Source organism: Trichechus manatus, unplaced genomic scaffold (genome assembly GCF_000243295.1).
Source record: "Trichechus manatus latirostris isolate Lorelei unplaced genomic scaffold, TriManLat1.0 scaffold00053, whole genome shotgun sequence".
NCBI classification, from domain to species: domain Eukaryota; kingdom Metazoa; phylum Chordata; class Mammalia; order Sirenia; family Trichechidae; genus Trichechus; species Trichechus manatus.
Window position 1 is genome coordinate 7,423,014 of NW_004443989.1, and position 12,205 is coordinate 7,435,218.

General features: G+C 55.3%; 1 protein-coding gene across 1 annotated transcript in view; it reads left to right on the plus strand.

Annotated features, from left to right (window-relative positions):
* The first annotated feature begins 6 nt into the window (after nucleotides 1-6).
* NECAB2 (N-terminal EF-hand calcium binding protein 2) overlaps nucleotides 7-12,205 on the plus strand; it is a 40,694-nt gene continuing 28,495 nt past the window's right edge. The window contains exons 1-3 of the mRNA XM_004377785.1: nucleotides 7-105; nucleotides 3,622-3,646; nucleotides 11,392-11,500. Coding sequence (XP_004377842.1) covers nucleotides 7-105; nucleotides 3,622-3,646; nucleotides 11,392-11,500 — 233 coding nt within the window. The remainder of the gene's footprint in view (nucleotides 106-3,621; nucleotides 3,647-11,391; nucleotides 11,501-12,205) is intronic.

The following is a 12,205-nucleotide window of genomic DNA, read 5'->3' on the forward strand; positions in this document are numbered from 1 at the left end:
GCCAGGATGGGCGAGCCTCGGGCACCGCTGGTCCCCGACGCCCCCAACGCCGACCCCCAGCCCGGCCCCGCCGCGTCGCGCGGGGGCACCGCCGTCATCCTGGACGTGAGTACTCGCGGCCCGACCCGCCGGAGCCCCGGCCGGGCCCGGCTAGACCTCGCTCCCCTCTCGGAGGGGACCCAGACAGGGACCTCTATTCCTTCTGGGACCCCACGGCCACTCCTCTCGAGGGGGACCCCAACACGGAACCCCTTTCCTGCCTGGACCCGGTGCCCTTAATCTCGGGGGACCCCGAAACAAAACTCCGTTCCTGCCGGGACCCTGCGCCCTTCCTCTCTGGTGGGGACCCCGAAACAGAACCCCGTTCCTGCCGGGACCCCGTGCCCCTCCTCTCTGGGGGGGACCCCGACACGAACCCCTTTCCTGCCTGGTCCCTGCGCCCTCTCTTCTCCAGGAGGACCCCTGACACGGACCCCTGGTTCCTGCCGGGACCCAGAGCCCCTTCCTCTTGGGGGAGACGCCCAGCCTGCCGGGACTCCGCGCCTCCTGTCGGGGAACGGACCTCAACAGGAACCCCCTGTCCCCCGGGACCCCTCCTCTCGGGGAATGTTCTCCGACAGGGACCCCCTGTTCCCGCCGGGACCCAGAGCCCTCTCCTCTCTAAGCAGGGCACTTGGACCCATCCACCTCGGCAGACCGGGGCAGGACCCTCACCCCACCCTCCGCGTCCCACAGCGTGAACCCCCAGCCCCCACCCCACGTCCTAGACCGGTCTGCACCCCGAGTGCTCTCCCCTCCCTGGAGCAGGGTCCCCTTCTCCACTCGGAGTCCTCTCCTCCCTGGAGTGGGGTTCCCTTCTTACACCCTCCCTCCACTTCTCCGCTTCTCCGCCTTCCCGGAGCTGGGGCCCTTGAGCCCCCTGGACCCGGGCCACCCCATTAATTTTGTCCTAGGCAAGTCCCCATCCTTTTCCCAGCCCTACACTCCACCTTTTATCCTGTCCCTTACCGAAAGGGAGCCCCCGGCCACCCCCAGCCTCTTCTCCTCTCTATCCCAGTAGCTACTTTTCTGAGACCCCCACAACCCGCAGCTCGGCCCCTCTTTCTTCCCGACCCAGCACCCCCACCCCCCAAGCCCAGTAATCTCATTCCCATTCAAAGACCCTATCCCCCAGCACAGCTTCCTTGAAAGTGAAGCCTCTCCCCACCTAGCTTCTCTCCTCTGCATAGATGCAGAACCCCCAGGACCCCTCTGGGATTTCCCTCCCTGACCAGCCACTCTACTCTGAGCCCGTCTCTGCCCTCCATTCCCTTCTCCACTCCTCACCAAGAGCCCTGTTCACTTCAGGAACCCCAGACTCATTCCTCACTCCCCTCCCATGCCCTCTGGGAAGCCCATCCACCCTTCCTCCCATGGGAGAGGGAAAATTCCTCAGGATGGATGCCTGGGGTGTGGGGGGAGCCTCCCCCTGTGGAGCATTTTGTAGGAGGTGGAGAGAGCTTCATCAGAGGTCTTCCCCATCCCCGGTGACAGCATGGGGATGTGAACTTGTGTGTCCTAGTGAGGGTCCTGTGAGGAGTGTGGCTGGTGGGGCATGGGGGGTACCTCTGAATGTGTGGTGGGTTTCTGGGAGAGTTGTGGGTTGTGTTTCTGGGAGAGTGTGTGTGTACTTGCATGCTTTTCTCTCGCTGTCTCCTGGAACCCATAGCTGGCTCTGAGCTAGGAGGGCTGGGCAGGGAAGGGACAGCAGGACGGTGAGTGTTTGTGTCTCTGGTGCCCGAAGCATACACTCACACAGCCAGGCCCACACGCACACTCCAACAGCTGGTGCCTCTTTCCCTAGACCCATCAGAGCCCCCAAGCCTTGTCTAGACCCCTCCTGATTCCGGTCCTCTGACTGTGATGGCAGTAGACTCTGAGCCTCCGTTTGCTCAGCTCAGAAATGGGGTGATGAGTGGGCCTTCCCAGGGTGCCCCTGCAGACTCCTGGAGCTGACATCACTGGCTGTCATTCACTGACGAGTCATGCCCAGAACAGGTGCCTGCCCAGTGCCAGGCTCCAGGGGAGGCCTGGGACCCCCAGCCTTGGGGGCTTGCACTGTTAGGAGGAAGGTTGTGAGGTAGGCCCAGGCTGATTTTGGAGGAGGGTTTGGGGGGGCTCTGACCCCCCTTTCTGCCTCAGCCACTGTGGTTCCTGCCGGTCCCCAGGTCTTGGGGTTCAGTAAGGGGAAAGGGCGACCGGCCCCCTGGGAACAGCAGGGGGCATATCTGCCCCTGCACCCACCAGCTGCCGCTTCAGTCTGGCGCAGCCCCTGCGCCTGATAAAGGAGGATGACCCTCCAGTGCTACAGGGGTGGGTGGTGGCAGGGCCTGCTGGCCTGCGCCCCAGGGCAAGGATGGAGGTGGGACAGCCAGAGGCCCCAGTCTCCTCCCTGCCTCCCATCAGCACCACTTAGCTGGTGCTCGTCAGTCTAACGAGCTTATTAAACGTGGAGGAAACTGAGGACCAGGGAGGGGCATTGACTTGCCTGAAGCACCTGTGTTTCTCCCAGATCTGGGAAGTTAGGGTCTGCCACTTCCCTGGGATCGCACTCAGATATTAGTGTGCATGTGAGATCCTAAGGATCTGGATAAAAAGTAGATTTTGACTTAGTAGGGCTGGGTGGGCCTGAGACTCAGCATTTCTAACAAGCTCCCAGGGGTGCCCAGTGCTTCGGGCCTGACTCGGGTTCTAGCGTGCAGGTTTCAACACTGACCACGCCTGTGAAACCTTAAAACTGTTGACATCTGGGCCCCACCAGAGAGGGGCCTTGTGTGCTCTTGGGTGGGGCAGGGGTGCAGAGGTTTGCAAAGCCCACCAGGAGATGGTCGCGTCTGGGAGGGGGTGAGCGGAGCTGTGACGAGAGGCCCCCTCCAGGCGCCTTTGGCATTGGTGGATGGGGCCAGGGCTCTGCCTCAGGGGTGCGAATGTTGCCGGAAAGGCCTAAGAGAAAGATGCTGGCCCAGTCTCCGTGAGCCGAGCAGAGGCTTCTCTCACAGAAGCCCCAGGTCTGGGGATTGGGCTGCTTCTTTTCCCTGCCTGGTGCAGCCAGAACAGCCCGCCTTGGTTTCTGAGCCCCTGGCACCTCCCCTACCCACTCCTCACCCAGAAATCATCTGTCTTGCCGCCTCCCCCCCTCCCCGCCAACCCGTTCAGTTCGGACTCAATCCAACCTTCCTGGAGAAACAGGGCTACGAGGGGTCTGAAGAGGGTGCAAGGGCCAGCGTGTGGCTGTATCCCTGGGCACTGATTCTTCGTGTGGCGTGTGTGGGTGGGTGGGTGGCGTGGTTGGTGACTCTATAAGGGCTGTGCATGTCCATGCAGCGTGGGCAGGCTGGCAGCACAGAGGGAGAGTGGGCGGCCGGTTCTGTGGCGGCTGGCAGGGCGTTTGGCTGAACCACCCTCTCCCAGCCCTGGAGCCCACCCCGGACTCTTCCTGGGGAGGGGGCTCAGTTCCCCAGGCAGCAGCTGCTGGGGAACTCACTCCTGGGGGAGGAGTGGGATGGAGGCCTCAGGTCAGAAGCCCGTGGGGGCACCTGCCCGTCCCTGGCCCAGAGCTGACTCAACCTCTCTTCTCTGCAGATCTTCCGCCGAGCGGACAAAAATGGTGAGTGTCCCTCCCAGGCTGTTCACTGAATGAGGACCAGATTCCTTCTGTCCTGATGCTTCACAGGGAAGGGACCAGGGGGTAGGAGACAAGGGCAACCTTGAACCCCAAGGTTAGAGCACCGGGCTCTGAAGGCAGAAGGTCCAGTCCTGGCTCTGCATGTGCCTCAGTTTCCTCATCTGTAAACTGGGTATCATGATCGTTCCTCTTGGTAGGATGCCACAAGAATTCAGTGCGATGGTGTTTGTGATGCTGAGAATGATGTCCTACTTGGGTTAGTGTTTCGTGTACTTTTTTTTTTTCTTTTTATTGAGGTAAAATTAAAACAATATAAAATTAACCATTTTAGAGTGAACAATTCAGTGGCATTTAATTCACTCTCAATGTTGCACAACCACCACCTCTATCTAGTTCAAAAACATTTTCATCTCCCCAAAGGGAAACCCCGTACCCATTAGCAGTCTCGTCCCATTTTCCCCCTTCCCAGCTTCTGACAGCCACTAATCTGCTTTATGTTTCTGGATTTGTGTGTTCTGGACATTTCGTACAAATGGAATCATACATACGTGATCTTTTGCGTCTGGTTTATTTCACCGAGCATAGTGTTTTTGAGCTTCATGTAAGTTGTAGCCTACATTGGAACATCATTCCTTTTTATGCTCAAACAATACTCCATTGTAGGGATACACCACACTTGGTTTACCCATCATCTGTTGATGGACACTTGGCTTGTTTCCACTTTTTGGCTATTGTGAATAGTGCTGCTATGAACGTGTGTGTACACGTGTTTGTTTGAACACCTGTTTTCAGTTCTTTGGGCACACGCCTAGGAGTGGAATGGCTGGGTCATATGGTTGTTCTATGTTCAACCTCTTGAGGAACCACCACGCTGTTTCCCACAGTGGTTGCACCATTTGACACTCCCACCAGCAAGGGGTGAGGAAGTGGTTGGTGTATTTAGACGGTGTGTAGCTGAGCTGGACCAGAGCGTCCCAGGCTGGGGCGCAGAGACCCCACCTCCCCTTAAGGAAGCCCTCAGCCTGTTTTAGGCCGTTTAAGGCCTTGGAACAGTTACTACTCACAGCAACCTGATGCAGTTGGTTGGTGCTGTTGCCCTATTTTATCTACGCTGTGGGGGCCCAGGGTTGCTCACCCAGCATGGGAAATCGAGCTGTGCTGTAGACCCCATGGCCCTTTCCTCCACATCACGCAGCTGCCCCAACAGCGTGAGTGGCTGTTGTGGCCACAGAGTTCAGGACATTCTGTAAAAAGGTCTTTCCATACCTATGTCCATACCTAGGCCCACACCTGTTCCCATACCTGTGCTTGCACTGGTTCTCGTATCTGTTCCTGTACTGCTTCCTATACCTGTACCCATACCTGTTCCTATACTGATTCCCATTCGTGTTCCCATACCTATGCCCACACCTGTACCCACACCTATTCTTATACTGATTCTCCTACTGTTACTGTACCAGTACTCATGCCTATTTCCAAACCTGTACCCATCCTATTCCTGTACCTATGCTCAGACCTCTACCCATCCTATTCCCATACCTGTTCCCATTCCTGCGCACACACCCCTGCAGCAAGTATGCAGACTTTGTGTAAGGCTGAGTACTTGAGAGTAACGGAGTCTCCAGAGTTCCCTCTGACCCTCACAACAGAAAGGAGGAGAGTAACTAGTGTCACAGCTTATTATAATCACCATAGTCATAAGCATTGGGCCCAAAGTAACTCTCTGTGCACCTTAACCAAGATACCGTCTGTCTCTGGGCCTCAGTTTTTCCATTTGTAAAGTGGAGGTGATAACAGTTGCCCTGCCTACTTCCCTGGGCTGTTGGGAAAATCCAGGGAGGAGATGGGGGTGACAGACTTTCTCTAAAGAACATCAAGTAGTGCTCGATGTTTGTTCGTTTGTTCTTTGAGAAAATGCTGACTGAGTATCATGGTCTGCTGGGGAGAAGAGGGGACAAGATGGCCTGGTGCCTGCCCTGGGGCCCTCCTGCTAGGATAGAGCTCAGATGGCCACTCTGGTCTGGGTCCCCAGCACCCCTGGCCTCCCTCCCTCCCTGTCCCTGGGAGTTGCTGTTGACCTGTCCTCGTAATGCTGTCGGAAGCTGGGATATGAGGTCTTGGGGCCAGAGGGGGGTTCCCAGGCCTAGGCTGGCATCCAGTGCCAAGGAATCTCACTCCTGGGTGACAGCGACCCCTCCCAGGCCTCTTGGGGTGAAGATCATCAGCAGTGAGTCTGTGTGGAGCAGAGGAGGAAGGGGACGCTGGGAGGACTAAAGTGGTGGCACTGTGGAGATTTGTTGACGGAGGTTAAGGGGACTTGTCCACGGAAACAGGGAGTCTCTGTGTGGTCCTCAGAGTACAGTGGGTGGGCAGGTGGGTGTGGCTGTGTAGTGACTGCCCATTGGCTGCCAGGCTCCTGGAGCGTATGGCAAAGTCTCCCAGGGTAGGGATGTGGGCCTGTTCTCTTGTGAGCCTGATCCCTGGCCTAGAGGAAGTCGTTGGTCCATGTCTGTGGAATGGTAGCTATTGACTCACTCGTTGATGGGAGTGTGGCCTTGTGTGTCACTGAGGTGGCAGAAGGTGGCTGTGACTCTTTCTGTGTGATTTTGTTTCTGGCTGTAGGTATGTCTGTGAGACAGTGAGTCTCCATACTCGCTGCAGGGGTGTGTGTGCAGGTATGGGAACGTGTATGGGAGTAGGTGTGGGAATCAATATAAGTACAGGTGTTGGCATAGATATGGGAACAGGTATGGACGTAGGTATGAGAATAGAATGGGTACAGATACGGAATAGGTATGTGTACAGGTATAAGAATCAGTATAGGAACAGGTTTGGGTACAGCTGTGGGAATAGGTATGGGAATAGGATGGGCATAGGTACAGGAATAGGATGGGAACAGGTATGGGAATCGGTATAGGAACAGGAGTGGGCGTAGGTGGCGTAGATATAGGAGAGAATGGGTACAGGTATGGGAATCAGTATAGGAACAGGTGTGGGTACAGGTATGGGAATCAGTATAGGAACAGGTGTGGGTACAGGTATGGGAATCAGTATAGGAACAGGTGTGGGTACAGGTATGGGAATCAGTATAGGAACAGGTGTGGGTACAGGTATGGGTGGAGAGGTACAAGTAGTTATGCACATGCAGTTGTGTGCGTCTGCGGGTCTGCCTGAGGGTGCCTCTCTGATGGTTGCCATGTGTACACAAGGGGGTGTGTGTGTTCACAACTGGGCAGCTCTGTAAGGGACTCTTATGGTGTATGTATATGTGCGTGGGTGGGTGCGTGGGTGGTGCCATGGGTCCCTCCTGGGCGTGGATAGTTTCCTCCTCATTGCCTGCCCCTGCTGTCAGAGGCCGCTTTGGGGGCCGGCCCACAGGCTAGCCACACAGCTTAGCACAGCTGCGAGACCTTCGTTTCTGCACCTGAGGACCCACAGAGGCTGAGCCGGCCCCCCTTCCTCAGGCCTTACATCTTCCTCACTGGGGTCTGTGTGCCATGCCTGTTCCGGTGCAGCCCCCGGGGCCCAGGCCAGAGAGAGGTGAGGCCGTCCCTCCTGTGACCCCGTGCAGTTGTGAGGCAGGGCTCTGGGCCGGACTCCCTGGGCCAGTCACTAAACTCCCGGGGCCACGGTTTCCCCATCTGTAAATGGTAGTGATAGTACCTACCCCAGAGGGCCGGTGTGAGGATTAAGAGTTGAGCCCTGGGCTTGGCACTCTGTAAGAAATCAATAAACCCTAACACCAGCTGATGTTTACTGAATGCCTTCAAAAGCAAGAGTCTGCTAGCTTGGCTTGTCAAGTGTTTGCTTTCAGCCCTGAGGCTGTGGGCTGGGAGCTGTCAGCAGTCACTGAGCACCTATTATGCCCCAAGCCTTCGTAGCCTCTCGTTCAGTCTTCACTAGGAACCACTGCGGTAAGAAGTGTCAGCCCCCCACCTTTTTACAGAGGACAAAGGCAAGAGCTGGTGAGGGCAGATAATCTACATCAGACCATCAGTTGTGCAGTGGTGCAGGCAGGTTCTGATTTAACCCAGCACAGTGTCAAAACATCGCATAGGTATGGGTACAAGTGTGGGTATAGGTATGGGTACAGGTAAGAAAAAAGGCATGGATATAGCAGATATGGGTACAGGCATGGGAGTCAGTATGGGAACAGGTATGGGTATAGGTGTGAGAATAGGTATGGGAATAGGATGGATATATGTACAGTAACAAGTATGGGTACAAGTATGACAATAAGATGGGACAGATATGGGCATAGGTGTGGGAATGGGATAGCTGTATGTGCAGGAATAGATATGGGCACAGATATGAGAACAGGTGTGGGAATAGGACTGGATACAGGTATGGGGATTAGTATAGGTACAGGGGTGGGAATAGGACTGGGTGCAGATATGGGGATTGGTATAGGTACAGGGATGGGAATAGGACTGGGTGCAGGTATGGGGATTGGTATAGGTACAGGGATGGGAATAGGACTGGGTGCAGGTATGGGGATTGGTATAGGTACAGGGATGGGAATAGGACTGGGTGCAGGTATGGGGATTGGTATAGGTACAGGGATGGGAGTAGGACTGGGTGCAGGTATGGGGATTGGTATAGGAACAGATGTGGGAATAGGTTAGGGTGTAGATGTATGTGTAGTTACATGCAGGCACAGATACAATTGTTTACCACATGGGAACGCTGGGCCTTCATCCGATGTCCACAGGCGCAAGATGCCTCAGCGACGGGGTGATGGGAGTGTGGTCCCCAAACCCAGGCCCTCAGGCGAGGCTTGAAGGCGGGTAGACTTCAGAGACTGCGGGAGAAAAGGCTTGGTGGCCAGGCTGTCATGGCGGCTCTGATGACAGAGACTCACTTGCTGCAGACCAGGTATCCCAGTCCAGAAGTACAGCATGTGGTGGCTGGCAGAGGGCGGGAGGGCTAGGCTGAGTTTCCTGCCCAGGACGCAGACATGAAGAGGCTCCTGGCATTTGAAAGGTCACCACCAGAGGCTGAGCTCAGGCTAATTACCTGCAAATGGCCTTTGTGGGAAGTGGAGATGCCGGCTTGCTGGTCTAATTGGACCCGAGGTCCGGGCAGGAGCTGTTTTCCTCATTAGCTGACTCAGGCTCATTAGTCCTGTGGCCAGACACCAGGATAAATGTCAGTGGAGAAGGCTTTGTGTTCAGGAGACAGTGGCTTCTCACTGCCTGCCTGTCCTCCCGGTGCAGGGTGGATGGAGGTACTCGGGCAATGCTTGGGGACAGAGAAAGGGAGCTGGCAGCTCAGGGTAGAAGGCGGAGATGGGGGCCTGGGGTTCACTCAGGGCATGCCGGTACGCCCCCACCCATGCTTGTGGCAGACATAACTAACCCATCTCTTCTCATGGAGTCCAGTCTGGGCCTCAGAAGGCTCCTCTGTGCAGCCCTGCACACTGCCATGAGGATGGCACTACTGGCTGCCCCTCACCAAAAAGGTAGGGAGCCACCACTCCACTTACTTGGAGGGGCAGCCACCTGTCGTGCCCCTAGATTGAGTTGAGGGCGTGGGCTCGGATACCAGACTGCCTAGGTTCCATTTCCAGCTGTGGGACCTGGGCAAGTCCCTTAGCCTGTCTGTGCCTCAGTTCACCCCTCAGTAAAATGGGGGCCATGGTTCTTCCTACAGCACAGGCTGTTATGAAGGCTGAAGGAGTGAACACATGGAAAGAGCCGTGTGCGGCAGCGTGATTCTGCATGGTGATTCCTGGCTTTATCTTCGGTCTTGCCAACATTCCCAGCTCTCCTCATCACTGGACACTTCCATCTTGTGATCTCACAGTGGATTCTGTGCACTTCCGTGGTTGGGTCTTTTATTTGTTTGTTTGTTTGTTTGCTTTATTTGGATTTTTGGTCTTGTTTTCAAAAGTTACAAATGACTTTCTCCCTCTGTGACATTGAGATGTTTCCTGGGATGTTGGGGGCATCTTGGGGTGTGGTCCAAGCCCCCCGTGCACACACACGCACACATTCATGTTCTCTCTCCCTCCCGCCTCTGACAGTTTATGCTCATGGGGCCAGAGAGAAGATGGTGCAATGAGGACCTGACTTGAGAGTCCCCTCACCTGAGCTTGTCCCTTTGCCCGACCTGGAGCCCCAGCAGACCTGCCAGGAGCAGAGCTACAAGCCCTGAAGCCGCTCGGGGCCAAGTGTGTCTATCCTGGATGGATGGGCAGGTTGTGCCCTACACAAGAGAGAGGCCTCACATAGGCCAGCACTTCACTCGCAGCTCCCGTGCGTGGGCGCCAGGCTGCTTGCCCCCGGAGGAAGGGCATCATTTTGTAATCCGCACAGAGGTGCCATGCGGGCCAGCAGGGTTCCTTGTCCCAAGCACCCAGCTTTGAGGGGCCTGTGTAGAGAGGCCGGGGAGCTGGGAAGGTCACTGTTCTCCCTGACTTCTGCAGCCGCTCACTCAAACGGCTCCCATAAGGAGGAGCAGGGAGGGTCTTGGGTCTGGAAAGGGTTGGGTGCTGGCTGCCAGGGTCAGGAACTGGCTTGCTGGAGGTTCTCAGCAGGTGTGTACAGGTGGGAAGACCTGAGGCTGGAGGCTTGGGGACGGCCTCCTCTGGGGTCACTCATGTTTTGCTTTGAGCCCCTCCCTCGGTGGCCTGGTCTGGCCCCAACCTGCAAAACTTTTATGGGGGGCCAGATGTGTCCCCAGCAGATACTGGTGCTTAGAGCACCCCAAAGTGGAGGAGAGGAGTGTGAGGCAGAGGGAGAGGGGTGGATGGACGAGTGGCGTGGGTATAGGCACGTGAATGGGTGTGGGAATAGGTACAGGTATGGCAGACAGAGCCCTGCCCCTCCCCACCCCAGGCCTGGCCCCTCCTTCCCTCGTGGCTGAGCATCTTGACGGCTGCGTCTGTGGCCTGGGAGGAGGTGGTAACAGTAAAAACCCCATGCCAGCTGTTGGCAACCGTCTCTGGTCAGACGTGGTGGGCCTGAGGCTGCGCAGCCGGGTCAGAGTAGAGAGAGATTGTTCCCTCCCAAAGTCAGGACTTGGGTGCTGGGTGTGGAGATGCTAACTGTGCGGAGGTCATGTAGAAGCAATAGTGTGGTGGTTAATCAGACCACCTGGCTTTGGGTCTACCTCTTACTGGGGAAATTACTTAAATTGGTCTACCTCTACTGCTCATGCCAATTAAATGAGAGAAGATTGCCTATTTATTGTATTTTTTGTTGGTTTGGGAATTGTCTGTGAACAGGTGTTGGTGGTTTGGGAGGGAGCTGGGTGAGTCAGATTGTCTGTGAACTGGAGTTTACTGTTTAGTTTGGCAATTAGCTGGGTAAAAAAAAAAAAAAAACTTGTTGCTGTCAAGTCGATTCTGACTCATAGCGACCCTATAGGACAGAGTAGAATAACTGTCCCATAGGGTTTCCTAGGCTGTAGTCTTTACGGAAGCAGACTGCCACATATTTCTCCCCAAGAGTGGCTGGTGGGTTCAAACCTCGACCTTTCAGTTAGCAGCTAAGAACTTGACCACTGTTCCGCCAAGGCTCATGGGTAGCTGGGTATGCCTGGATTATTATCCGCACTAGAGTTTATCCGTTACTTTGTGAACTAGCTGGATGGGCAGGGATTATCTGAGCTGGAGTTTATCTGTTGGTGTGAGAATTGCCTGGATTTGGAGGGCGTGTGTGCCCTGGCCCTTACAGTCCTATCTTCATAGACACCAGCTGCTTTCCCTCCTTCCTTCCTTGTAGATGATGGGAAGTTGTCATTGGAGGAATTCCAGCTCTTCTTTGCAGATGGCGTTCTCAATGAGAAAGAACTGGAGGATCTCTTCCACACAATTGACTCCGACAACACCAAGTGAGCCTGCGCCCGGGTGCCTGAGCAGGGCATGGATGGGTCTGTTGAGGGGGCATCTTCCTCCCACCCAGCATCCAAGTCCTCATGTTCCACAAACTTTTAGGGGGCAGGAGACTGGAAGAGTCCCTAAACTTGCTAATCCAGGAGTCAGATCTGTTTGGCCCTCACTGCCTGGGATAATTTGGGGAATGGGCAAGTTGGTATTGCACTGGCTACGATCTCAAGTTTGTCTTTTCTGAGCACACATGGCTAAGCAAGGAGAGACCCTAGGCTTTGCACAGAATATACAGGGTAATGAAAATGAGAAATTGGCAATGACTTTATCCTTCTGCTAATTCCACCCAGTTCTAACCCTAACCGCAACCTTAATTCCTAACTCTTACTATGTTAACAAAATGCTCATCCTCCGTCCAGCGTTAACTGTGATGTTGATCCACACCTTAACACTAACCCCCAAGTCAAGCCAAACCCTAACCAAATACTAACCCTAAGTCTGACCTGAACCCTATTTCTAATCCTTGTTTTGGTTATTGTTGTTAGCCGTTGAGTCGATGCCGACTGGTGGCGACCCCATGTGTGCAGAGTAGAACTGCCCCATAGGGTTTCAAGGCTGTGACCTTTCAGAAGCAGATCGCCAGGCCTTACTTCTGAGGTGCCTCTGGGTAGGTTCGAACTGCCAACCTTTAGGTTAGTAGTCCAGCGCTT